General features: G+C 50.1%; 1 protein-coding gene across 2 annotated transcripts; it reads right to left on the reverse strand.

Annotated features, from left to right (window-relative positions):
* Positions 1–760: 760 nt before the first annotated feature.
* On the reverse strand, positions 761–6175 carry MRPL11 (mitochondrial ribosomal protein L11; the record flags this gene model as incomplete). 2 transcript variants are annotated; one of them, XM_080693068.1, is made up of 5 exons in its annotated part: positions 761–866; positions 3053–3212; positions 3302–3395; positions 5554–5649; positions 6131–6175. In XM_080693068.1, the coding sequence occupies 5 exons, from the start codon at positions 6173–6175 to the stop codon at positions 761–763; spliced, it is 501 nt and encodes a 166-aa protein (XP_080549194.1). The 2 variants fall into 2 exon arrangements, with proteins under 2 accessions (XP_080549194.1, XP_080549193.1); XM_080693067.1 differs by having other exon boundaries at positions 6053–6175.
* Positions 6176–12470: the final 6295 nt, after the last annotated feature.

Genomic DNA, 12470 nt, shown 5'->3' on the forward strand with positions numbered 1-12470 from the left:
AGTCTCTGCCTCCCAAATGCTGGGATTACAAGCGTGCGCCACCACACCTGGCTAAACCTCTTTCTTTATAAAGTGTGGTATTTGGGATTAAATACCCAGTCTCATGTATTTTGTTATAACAACACAAAAACAGACTAAGACGCTGGGCAAATTCCTTTGCTTAGCTCAGTTTCAACTTCCACGTCTGAAGAGCAGCATGCAGACCCCTGGTGTCCTCTTAGGGCACCTGACATCTGTCCATGTTGGCTATCATCAGTACTGGTCCCTGGGGCTGGAGACCACAAAGGCACTGGGCTTGATCCCCGGTTCCACAAAATAAATAAAACAAAGCACTGAGCCGAGTGTGGTGGCACACACCTAATCCCAGTATTGAGAGGTTGAGACATGAGGATCGCAGGTTCAAAGACAGCCTCGGCATGTAGTGAAACTCTTATCAACCTAGTGACTCTGTTTCAAAATGAAGATAAAATGGGGCTGGCAGTGTAGCTCAGAGGTAGAAATGCCTCTGGGTTTAATCCCAAATACCACATTCACACAAAAGAAAGTACTGGTCCTCTTCCCTGTCATCCCAAAACAGAAGGTGGGAGTGGGTGACAAAGGGTGTTTATTCGGGCTTGCCAGAGCCATATATGTAAAAATATATAAAGTCAGGAAATTAATAACCAGGCTGGAGTGACCTCCCTTTCTCTGTGTTGACACCACCTTCTCCACTGGCCCCCTCAGCTGCTTCCCCCAAATCCTGGAGCGCGGAGGGCAGGGGTCACTTCTTGGCAGCTTCTTCCTGGGCAGCCAAATCTGCCTCTTTCTGAGCAGCCAGGAATTCAGCTCGCTCCTTCTGAAAGGCTGCCAGCTCCTCTGCACTGAGGCTGCAGGTGAAGAAGGAGAAGGCTGGTGAGTGGCCGGTCACCAGTGGGGCCCACCAGGCCCACGTAACGCCCTTTCCCTGGACCTCCCGGCCTCCATGTCTTTGCCCCTTTGTTCCTCTGCCAAGAATGCTCCACGCGCCACCCCATCGCCTTTCGTCTCCATCAAGCTCTCTGTGTCCTGGGAGGCCCTGGCCATACCCGCCAGCCCTTCCTCTGTGTCCCAGACACTGAGGGGTCCAGGACGTGGATCAGATCTACGCATGTCTGTGCTCCCCATAAGCAAAGATTTCATCCCGGTACTTGTGAGTCCGATACAGGAGCATGGCAGGTTCAAGGCCAGCTTCAGCAACTTAGGCCCTCGGCAACTCAGTGAGACCATGTTTCAAAATAAAAAAATAGGCCGGGCATGGTGGCACACGCTTGTAATCCCCGAGCTTGGGAGGCAGAGACAGGGGGATCGCGCTGGTTTGGAGCCAGCCGCGCTGGCTTAAGAGACCCTGTTTCCAAAATAAAAAAATATAAAATAGGTCTGGGAGTGTATCCCGGCGGTAGAAGGCTTCCAAGAACCCCAGTACCACCAAATAATAATAATAATAATAATAATAATAATAATAATAATAATAATATAAAAATAAAATAGGGGTGGGCTGGAGCTCAGAGGGAGAATGCCCCTGGGTCCAGTCCCCAGTAACACACACACACACCTGAAATAAATCAAGTCCATTTCTGCTCCAGCCCCACCCAGCCCCTCTTGGGAAACATCTGTCAGCCTTGCCATGGGGTGTGACAAACAGCAAGAGGTCAGCAAAGGTCAAGAGCTGTGTCTGTCCTTGCTGTGGTCTGGGCTGGACACCTTCTACCTGACACTTTATTTTAAAAGAAAAAGAAAACAAACAATTCCTACCAGTTGTGGAATTGTTTTCCAGTACTTGGGAGGCTGAAACAGGAGGGTCATAGGTTTGAGGCTACTCTCAGCAACTTAGTAAGGCCCTCAGCAACTCAGTGAGACCCAGTGTAAAAAAAAAAAAAAAAAAAAAAAGTAGAGCTGGCTGGGGGTATAGCTAAGAGGCAGAATGTCCTGGGTTTAATCCCCAGTACTACAAAAACAAACAAACAAACAAACAAACAAACAGGACAATTCCTGATCCTGGGAAGCCCCCCCCCAGGGGGCCCCTGCTGGCCTCAGGATCATCTCAGCAGGACAGTGCAGGCCCCTCCCTCTCACCGCTGCACCCCGCCTCCAGGACCAGATGCCCAGATCACAGTGAACACTGCTGCACTGTCTCCCCTCCCATCTTTCATGGCACCTATCTACTCCCTGCATCATCCCCGCCCCCCGCCCCGTCTCTATCCTGCGTTTCCAGGGCTCTGCCTGGATGTCACCTCCCCCAAGGCTCTCACTGACACATCAGGCAAAATCAGAAGCCACCCTCCCGCTCTGTGACACCCATCACGCCTCGATCAACATGGACGGCTGGCAGGCTGATGCTCCACTTCGGGATCTGCTTCCCAGGACTGCGCACTCCTCCAGGCAGGGCAAGCAGAACTGATCGTTCCCGGCTGTATCCGCCAGCCAGAACCACGTCTAACACGTAACAGCTGCTTTAAAGTGTGTTCCAAAGCCGGGCGTAGTGGCGCACGCTTGTAATCCCTGCACTTGGGAGGCTGAGACAGGAGGATCGCACAGGTTTGAAGCCAGCCTCAGCTACTTAGTGAGGCTCTCAGCAACTTAGTGAGACCCTGTTTCCAAATAAAATATAAAATAGGTCTGGGAGTATAGCCCGGAGGTAGAAAGCCTCTGGGTTCCACCCCCAGTACCACCAAAAAAAAAAAAAAAAAAAAAAGTGTGTTCCAAAGCCGGGTTTGGTGGCGCACACTTGTAATCCCAGCACTTGGGAGGCTGCGACAGGAGGATCACACAGGTTCGAAGCCAGCCTCAGCTACTTAGTGAGGCTCTCGGCAACTTAGTGAGACCCTGTTTCCAAATAAAATATAAAATAGGTCTGGGAGTATAGCCCAGAGGTAGAAAAGCCCCTGAGTTCCACCCCCAGTACCACCACCAAAAAAAAAGTGTGTTCCAGGAGAAAGGCCTCAACCCAGCCCCCAGCGCCAAGAACCTAAGCTGCTTTGACTCAAAGGCTGCCTCTCACGCTAAGGAGCCCTCAGCACTGCGGCCCCGCACTCACCCCTTCACCACGCGAATGCCCATGGACCGTGCGGAGCCGATGATGGAGCGCACCACCGAGGACAGCGGCACGTCCTGCAGGGCGAAGGCGTCGTCCTGAGCTTTGATGCGGGCGATCTCATATATGTGCTTCACGGTCACCAGGCCTGCCACCTCTTTCCCTGGGCGGAACAGAGAAACAAGTAGCTCTTCAAGTGTCCCTGCTTCCTTCCACAGCCCCGGGCTCCCTGGTGCCCGCCCTGGCCCTCACCTGTCTGCCGGGCTCCCTTCTCAATCCCAGCAGCGGCCTTCAAGAAATAGGAAACCGTGGGCTGTGCAATCTTGATTTCAAATGTCCTGTCAGGCTTAACAGAAAAACAGAAAGACAATATCTCTTTCTGCTGCCCAGGCCCAGGGAAGCTTTCTTTTTTTGGGGGGTGGGGTGGGGGGACATAGGAGATCAAACCCAGGGGCATTCCACTTGCAGGCTACACTCCTAGCTCTATTCTATTTTTATTTTGAAACAGGGTTTTACTAAGTTGCTAAATGTCTCATTAACTTGCTGAGGCTGGCCTTGAACCTACAATCCGCCTATTTGAGGCTCCCAAGTACTAGGATTAGACATGTGCCACTACACCTGGCTTCCAGGAAACTTCTAATGTCCTGTTCCTCCCTTTCCTCAACTCATCTTCCTATGATGTCCCTAAAGACAACAAAACTACAGAAAAAAAAAAAAATAAATCTGCAGCAAACATCCCTTTAACCTCTATCCTAAGCCCAACTCTGCTCTGCAAGCCCCATTGAGACAGAGGGACCAGGGTAAGACTGCAATAAACAGGACTAGACTGTTCAGAAAACATGTTGTCTGAGCTGAGTGTGGCGGTGCACTCCTGCAATCCCAGCCACTTGGGGAGGCTGAGGCAGGAGGATTTCAAGCAAGTTCCAGGTCAACCTGGGCAACTTAGTAATACCTTGTCTCAAAATAAAATATAGCTGATTCTGGCTTTCTTAAAATAAGTCCCTTTGCCAAAGGCCAGCATCGCAGGCTTACTGCTGTCCAGATGGGTGCAAAAGGTGAGGAAAACCGCCCTGGCTAGGGAGCTGCTGTAGGAGTTGGCACTAGAACTTGTCAGCGCAGGGACCGCCTCCAGGGGGGCTGGTCTCCGACATCCCTGCAGGCCCATTGGCAGTCAGGATGGCACCCTGCCTCAGCCCGGTGAGCCCCCGAGCCAGCCAGGGAGGCTGGATGACAGGAGAGATTCTTGGTTAAACTGAAGACTTCATTTGGAAACCAGAAACCTTAACAGTGACCTCGTGGGCCTTGAGCCACATCATTTTCTTAAAAAGTTTTGTTTTCCTATGAAATTTTGTCAGGGGTTGTTACTGAGTGCACTGAGATGAAGATGAGGCTTATTTAATGGCCTGCTGTACTGGAGACTGAGGACCTGCAGCGGATTCAAATCCCAACTCTTGTTACAGTTTAGGAGACTGTGAAGTTATCACAGTGCTCATGATCAAGTTTCAGCGTGCTGCGTGATGGGCGGGAGAGGCTGTCCACTGTACCCTTTCCTCCCTTGGATTCTCAGGCATGGTTTGGCAGTGCACGGACTCTGTAACATTAACACATTCAATAAAAAGTAATTATGTGAAAAAATATATAGCCGGATGTGGTGGCGCACAATTATGCTTGTAATTCCAGCATTCGGGAGGCTGAGACTGGGGGATCATGGTTTGTGGACAGCCTCAGCTACTCAGTGAGGCCCTCTGCAACTTAGTGAGACCCTGTTTCAAAATAAAGAATAAAAAATAGGGCAGGAGGTATAGCTTGGTGGTTGAATGCCCCTGGGTTCCATCCCCAGACCCACAATAAATAAATAAATAAATAAATAAATAAATAAATAAATAAAATGGGGCTGGGGATATAGCCGAGAGGTAGAACACTTCTGAGTTTAGTCCCCAGTAACACTAACACACACACACACATACACACACACACACACACACACACGACTGGAGATATATTTCAGAGGTAGAATGCTTGCCTAACATGAGTGAGACCCTGGGTTACACCCCCAGTATCAAAAAATGAGAAGAGTCGGGCATAGTGGTGCACGCCTTAATTTCAGTTCTTGGGAGGCTGAGACAGGAGGACCAAATGTTCACGCCCAGCCTCGGAAACTTAGAAAGGCCCTCTGGAACTTAGCTAGACCCTGTTACAAAACACAAACATAAAAAGGGCTGGGGGTGTAGCTCGAAGGTAGAATGCCTCTGGGTTCAGTCTCCAGTACATGCATGCACAAGCGCGCACACAAGAAGAGAGGAAGGGAGGAAAAGGAAAAAGAGAAAAGAAAAAGAAACACAGCGGCTGGGAGCTTATTCATAGGAAGACTGCCAAGTCGGGAACAGAACAGCAGCCCCGAGATTGAAACTGTGAGGAGCCCCCTGAAAGAAGGGCAAAGAGGGGGCTGAGGAAGAATAGGGGCGATAGGAACGCAGCAGAGAATCAGAATCCAGACTCCGCACCTTCACAAAAATCTTCGTGGGCAGAGGAATGCCTTCTTTGATATCCTTCGTCTTCTCGTTGAACTCCTTACAGAACTGGTTGATAGAGACGCCTCGCTGGGAAGGAAGTATAAAACATTAGGTCTGTCCCTTCTTTTTTTCTGTCTGTATGGGGGATGAACCCAGAAGCATTCTATCTTCGAGCTACTCTCCCAGCCCCAGGATCTCACAAAGTTGTAGAGGCTGGCCTCAATCCTTCAACCCTCTTGACTCAGCCTTCCAAGTACCGGGATTACTGGCGTGCGCCACCGCTCCCGGCTGTGTCTCTTCCCATCTTTCCTCAACCCACATTCAAACACCACTCGACCTGCCGACGATTCGCACGCATCCTCACAGCGTACTGGAGGAGGGTTGAGGAGGCTGGGGTGCCGAGGGCTGGGAAGCTAAGGCGGGCGCAGCGCCGGGCGGGGAGCCCTCCGGAGCCCGCTCCCGTGCCCACCCGGCCCGGGCACTGCCGCACCTGACCCAGGACCGGGCCGAGCGGGGGCCCGGGCATGGCCTGGCCGGCCCGCACGATGGTGCGGATCACGCCGCCGGCCTCGGGCTTCCTGAGGGCCCGGGAGGCCCGGCTCAGCTTCGACATGACGTGGGGGCTCCGGTGTTAGATCACTCCAGGGACCACAGCAGCGAGGCTCTGGGCGCCGCCATCTTGGCCCAGAGGTCAAGGGTCCTGAGGTCAGGCGAGGGCCAGGCAGGCCAACAAATGGCAGCCTTGTTTCCGGCCTACCGCTCGCCAGCTAGTACGACGAGGAGGGTTAGGAACAGACAGAAAGCTCCTATCTTGCCTTCTGCGGATAGAAGAAAAAACGGAAAGGTTTCGGTAATCCCTTCCCTGAGGAATACGCACAGGCACTACGTCGGACAGCCAAGCAGGAGAGCAGGCCCGCAAAGCATTCTGGGACTAGTAGTTTTGATCCCTCCCCAATGCCCGCTCTTTACTGTGCTGGCGCGTCATCTACTGGACATGGTGGGAATTTTTTTTTTTTTTTTTTGGTGGTACTGGGGTTCCTGAAAGCCCTTCTACCTCCGGGCTACACTCCCAGACCTATTTTTACATTTTTTTTATTTGGAAACAGGGTCTCCTAAACCAGCGCGCGCGACTGGCTTCGAACCTGCGCGATCCTCCTGTCTCTGCCTCCCAAGCGCGGGGATTACAAGCGTGCGCTACCACGCCCGGCTACATGGTGGGAATTTTTATTTTGTTTTTGTTTTGTGGTATTAGGGATTGAATCCAGGGGCATTCCACCTTCAAACTACACCCCTAGTCCGATTTTATTTATTTATTTATTTTTGAAACAGAGTCTTGTTGCTGAGAATCTCACTATGTTGCTGAGGCTGGCCATGAGCCTTCTCTCCTCCTATCTCAATCTTTCAAGTACTGGGATACAGGCGTGGGCCACCATAACAGGCTGACATGGTGGTATTTTTAGGGTTTAAAGTGAACCTGGAAGTGGGCATGGTGGTGCACGCTTGTAATCCCAGTACTTGGGAGGCTGAGGCAGGAGGATCTCAAATTCAAGGACAGCCTCAGCAAGTAGTGAGACTCATCAACCTAGTGAGACTCTATTTCCAAATAAAAAATTGGGCTAGAGTGTAGCTCAAAGGTAGAATGCCTCTGAGTTCAATTCAATCCCTACTACCACACCAAAAGAGAGAGAGAGAAATACATAGATAGGGAGAGAGAGAGAACCTGGAAGCTGGGTGTCATGGTGCACACCTGTAATACCAGTACTTGAGAGGCTGAGACAGGAGGAGCACAGGTTTGCAGCTAGCCTCAGCAACTCAGTGAGACTCTGTTTCAAAATAGAGAATTAAAATATAGGGCTATGGATGTAGCTTGGAGATAGAGTGCCCCTGGGTTCCATTCCCAGTACAATATATAAATAAATAAATAAATAAATAGCCGGGCGTGGTGGCGCACGCTTGTAATCCCCGCGCTTGGGAGGCAGAGACAGGAGGATCACACAGGTTCGAAGCCAGCCTCAGCTACTTAGTTAGTGAGGCTCTCAGCAACTTAGTGAGACCCTGTTTCCAAATAAAAATATAAAATAGGTCTGGGAGAATAGCCTGGAGGTAGAAAGCCCCTGGGTTCCGCCCCCAGTACCACCAAAAAAATTAAATAAATAAATAAATAAGATTAACCTGGAGCTGGTACAGACTTGTTATCATAGAAACTTGGGAGGCTGAGGCTGGAGGATCTCAAGGCTACTCAGCTTGATGTAGGATCCAAGAAATGAAAAGGTAAAAAGACAGGAAAGGAACGGAAAGGAAAAATAAAGTATAACTTTTTTTGTTTTGTTTTTTAGTTTTGAAACAGGGTCTCACTGAGTTGTGAAAGGCCTTGCCAAGTAGCTGAGGCTGTTCATGAAGTGCGATTTTCCGGTCTCTGCCTCCCGAATGCTGGGATTACAAGCATGTGTCACCATGCCCGGCGTAAAGTATAACTTTAATATAAGAACCTGGTAGCTGGGTGTGGTGGCCCATGCTTGTAATCCCAGCATTTGGGAGGCTGAGACAGGAGGATCACGGTTTGTGGCCAGCCTCAGCTACAACTTAGTGAGGTCCTCTGCAGCTCAGTGAGACCTATTTCAAAATAAAGAATAAAAACCAGGGCTGGGGGATTGGAGCCTGCCGAGGGGTGAGGCCGATGCTGGGGCCAGCGAGGCCGGCATTGGAGCCTGCCGTGAGGCAAGGCCGGTGCTGAGGCCTCCGAGGCCGGGATTGGAGCCTGCCTTGAGGCAAGGCCGGTACTGGGGCCTCCGAGGCCAGGATAAGAGCCTGCCGAGGGGTTAGGCCGGTGTTGGGGCCAGTGAGGCCGGCATCGGAGCCTGCCATGAGGCAAGGCCGGTACTGGGACCTCCGAGGCCGGGATAAGAGCCTGTCGAGGGGTTAGGCCGGTGCTGGGGCCAGCGAGGCCGGCATCAGAGCCTGCCGTGAGGCGAGGCCAGCATCGGAGCCTGCCGTGAGACATGGCCAGTGCTGGGGCCTCCTAACCCGGGAATGGAACCTGCCGAGGGGTTAGGCCGGTGCTGGGGCCAACGAGGCCGGCATTGGAGCCTGCCGTGAGGCAAGGCCGGTACTGGGGCCTCCGAGGCCAGGATAACAACCTGCCGAAGGGCTAGACTGGTGCTGGGGCCAGCAAGAACAGAACTGGGGCCTCCCATGAGGCAAGGCCGCTGCTTGAGCCAGCGAGGTCTGGATCAGTCCACTGAGTAGCCAGGCCACTACTGGGACCATCAAGAGTGGGATCGGTACTTGCAACGCAGCATGCACAGAGAAATATCGCAGAAAATATAAATCAGATGCTTCTCTTAATCAGCAATAACTAGGAGGAAAAGGGCAACAGGAAGAGGTTGAGCTATAGAAAGGGCCCTATAGTGAAGCAACTAATGTGACCAATCAGAGGGTATGTAATACTGGAGGACGGAGCCTCTTTAAAACGCAGGAGGTACATAAACAAATGTATCAAAGTAAATCACCAAAGAAGCACGATGGAGGGGGGGGAGGGAATGGGATGGGGGCTGGAGGAGGGCTGATTGGATGATGTGTGTTTGTATATCCTCTCAAGTCTTGTACTCCAATGTGATTGATATATGACTACAATGCACCAATTTAAAAAATAAATTAATTTAAAAAAAAAAACAGGGCTGGGGGTGTAGCTTGGAGGTAGAATGCCCCTGGGTTCAATCCTCAGTACTGCAAAAAGAAAAGAAAAAAAAGAAGAACCAAGTGCTAACGCGCCTCAACCTTTATTCCCCAAACCAGTTCCCTTTCCAGGACTGTCTCTCCGAAATTTCTGGGAAATCTGTAGATCCCAGAGTTAGCTGAAAGGAACTATGACTGCCTTGTGCATTGCTAACAAGACAGAGATGATATTTTGAGAAACCTCTCATTTAGGACTGTCGCCAGCTTATCTGTCAGTAAGGTAATGAAGACCTCAATCAGCCTGAGGACCCTAAGGTTGACCAGACCACTAGAAACTGCCCGGACTGAGGTCAGCCTCACACATCTCTAGCCCACCCCTCATGAAAGGCCCTGTAAGAGGAGAGCCTTGCCCTCCCCAAGATGTTGCTTGACATGGCATTCACCCTTGAGTGTATAAAATTCTTTTCCATTACATTAGCCAAGGACCCGCTGACCCTGAGTTCCTGAATTGAGGAATGGATTCATCACTCCCAACATACCTAGCAAGATCCTGTTTCAGAATAAAAAGGACTAGGAATGTAGTTCAGTGGTAAAGCACTCCTGTATTTAATTCCTGGTACTGTAATAATAATAATAATAATAATAATAATAAGAAGAAGAAGAAGAAGAAGAAGAAGCTGCTATTATCTGTACAATGAAGACAAAACCTTCCCAAAGCTGCCATGAGGCTTAATAAGTTTAGAACATTTTTTGTGTGTGTGGTGCTGAGGATGGAACCCAGGGGCATTCTACCTCCAAGCTACACCCCCAGCCCTATTTTTTATTCTTTATTTTGAAACAAGGACTCACTGAATTGCAAAGGGCCTCACTAAGTAGTAGCTGAAGCTGTCCGCGAACCACAATCCTCCTGTCTCGGCCTCCCGAACGCTGGGATGACAAGCACACCCGGCCGGTTTAGAACATTTGATGCATCACCGATCACCAGTAAAATAAACTAGTTTCTTTTATCATTTAACTTTTTTCCTGAGCGTTTGCTATATGCTGGGCACTGTGCTAAGTGCTTCAGGGCATTATTATCCTACTTAGCCCTCATGATGATATGCAACAAATATTTTTATTGTACCCTCTAACAAATGAGAAAGTCCAGACACCAAAAAGAAGCCCATATCATCCCAGCATTTGGGAGGTTGAAACAGGAGGGTCACAGTTCGCGGCCAGCCTCAGCTACTTAGTGAGGCCCTCTGCAACTCAGTGAGACGCTGTTTCAAAAATAAAAATAAAAAGCCGGGCGTGGTGGCGCACGCTTGTAATCCCAGCATTTAGGAGGCTGAGACCGGAGGATCGCGGTTCGCGGACAGCCTCAGCTACTTAGTGAGGCCTCTGCAACTCAGTGAGACCCGGTTTCAAAACGAGGAATAAAAAAAATGGGCAGGGGGTATAGCTTGGAGGTCAAATGCCTCTGGGTTCCATCCCCAGACCTGCAAAAAATAAAATAAAAATAAAAATAAATAAATAAATAAATAATAAAAAATAGGGCTGGGAGTGTAACTCGGAGGTAGAATGCCTCTGGCTTCCATCCCCAGTACCACGGCGGGGGTGGGGGTGGGGGGAGAAGCCCAATAAAACTGAGTTTGTAAGTGACAGGGCTGAGAAATAAACATTGGGATTATCAGATTATAGACTTTAGGCTTTTTTTATTTTTCGGTACTGGGGAGGGAACCCAGGGACATTTGACCTCCGAGCTACACCCCCAGTCCTAAGGTCTCACTAAATTGTGGAGGGCCTAAGTAGCTGAGGCTGGCCGTGAACCTGCGATCCTTCAGTGTCGGCCTCCCAAGAACTGGGATTCCAAGTGTGCGCCACCACACCCAGCTACAACCTTAGGCTATTAAACACAACTCTATACTGCCTCATCTAGTAAAATGAGAGAATCCATATAAAACCACACTGTAAACTGTGAGATATGTTTTATTGTGAATTCTTGTTGGATTCCCACTAATTAAACGTGATTGTCCCTGCCTTGGAAGCCTTCCTAACACTCAGCCTCACTGACTGTATCAAGACTCTGGAACCCTGCTGGCTCTCTGATTTGATAGCTATAAAACCTGGGGCGAGCCAGGTGTGGTGGCGCACACTTGGAATCCCAGCATTCGGGAGGCTGAGACGGGAGGATCATGGTTCACAGACAGCCTCAGTGAGCCCCTTTGCAACTCAGTGAGACCCTCTTTCAAAATAAAGACTAAGCCGGGCGTGGTGGCGCACGCTTGGAATCCCAGCATTCGGGAGGCTGAGACAGGAGGATCGCGGTTCGCAGACAGCCTCAGCTACTTAGTGAGGACCTTTGCAATTTAGTGAGAACCTGTTTCAAAATACAGAATAAATGCCGGGTGTGGTGGCGCACGCTTGTAATCCCCGCGCTTGGGAGGCTGAGACAGGAGGATCGCACGGGTTCGAAGCCAGCCTCAGCTACTTAGTGAGGCTCTCAGCAACTTAGTGAGACCCTGTTTCCAAAATAAAATATAAATGGGTCTGGGAGTATAGCCCGGAGGTAGAAAGCCTCTGGGTTCCACCCCCAGTACCACCAAAAAAAAAAAAAAAAAAAAAAAAGAATAAAAATTGGACAGGGGTTTATATAGCTCAGAGGTAGAATACCCCTGGGTTCCATGCCCAGACCCACAAAACAAACAAACAAACAAACAAACCTGGGGCGAGGTAATGCACCTTCCTGTGCTTCCGTTTCTGCCTTAAGAAAGTAGAGCTAATAACAGTACCCATCTCACAGGAAATCAGTTAATTCTGGGAAGGCTGTTAGAAGCCAGGCTGTTCTGATTTCCTCTGTCTGCCCTACAGTGTCCAGCCCTTAATTACAACGAAATGAACTCTTCCGGCATGAAGGATTCAGGAAGGTGAGTGCATGGCCGGTGGCCAGGAACCAGGAGACTGCGGGTCTCGTTAAGTAGCTGAGGTGGTTCTCATGGCCCTGGATTCAACCTCCAGCATCCGGGCTAGGGAGAGGAAGAGACAGCTGTATATGGAATGACGCCCGGCAGGGCCCCGTATGTTTTACCAGCATGGCCATCACCCGATGATAATGTCCTTGCCTTTCTCTAATTTACTGTTTAAGTGTGCACCTGAATTAGCTCAGCACTGGCTATTTTTATTATTTTTGTGTCTGGTACTGAGGATTGAACCCAGAAGCATTCTACCTCTGAGCTACACTCCCACCCTCCTTA

Source organism: Muscardinus avellanarius (assembly GCF_963383645.1).
Source record: "Muscardinus avellanarius genome assembly, chromosome: 1".
Classification (NCBI taxonomy): Eukaryota; Metazoa; Chordata; class Mammalia; order Rodentia; family Gliridae; genus Muscardinus; species Muscardinus avellanarius.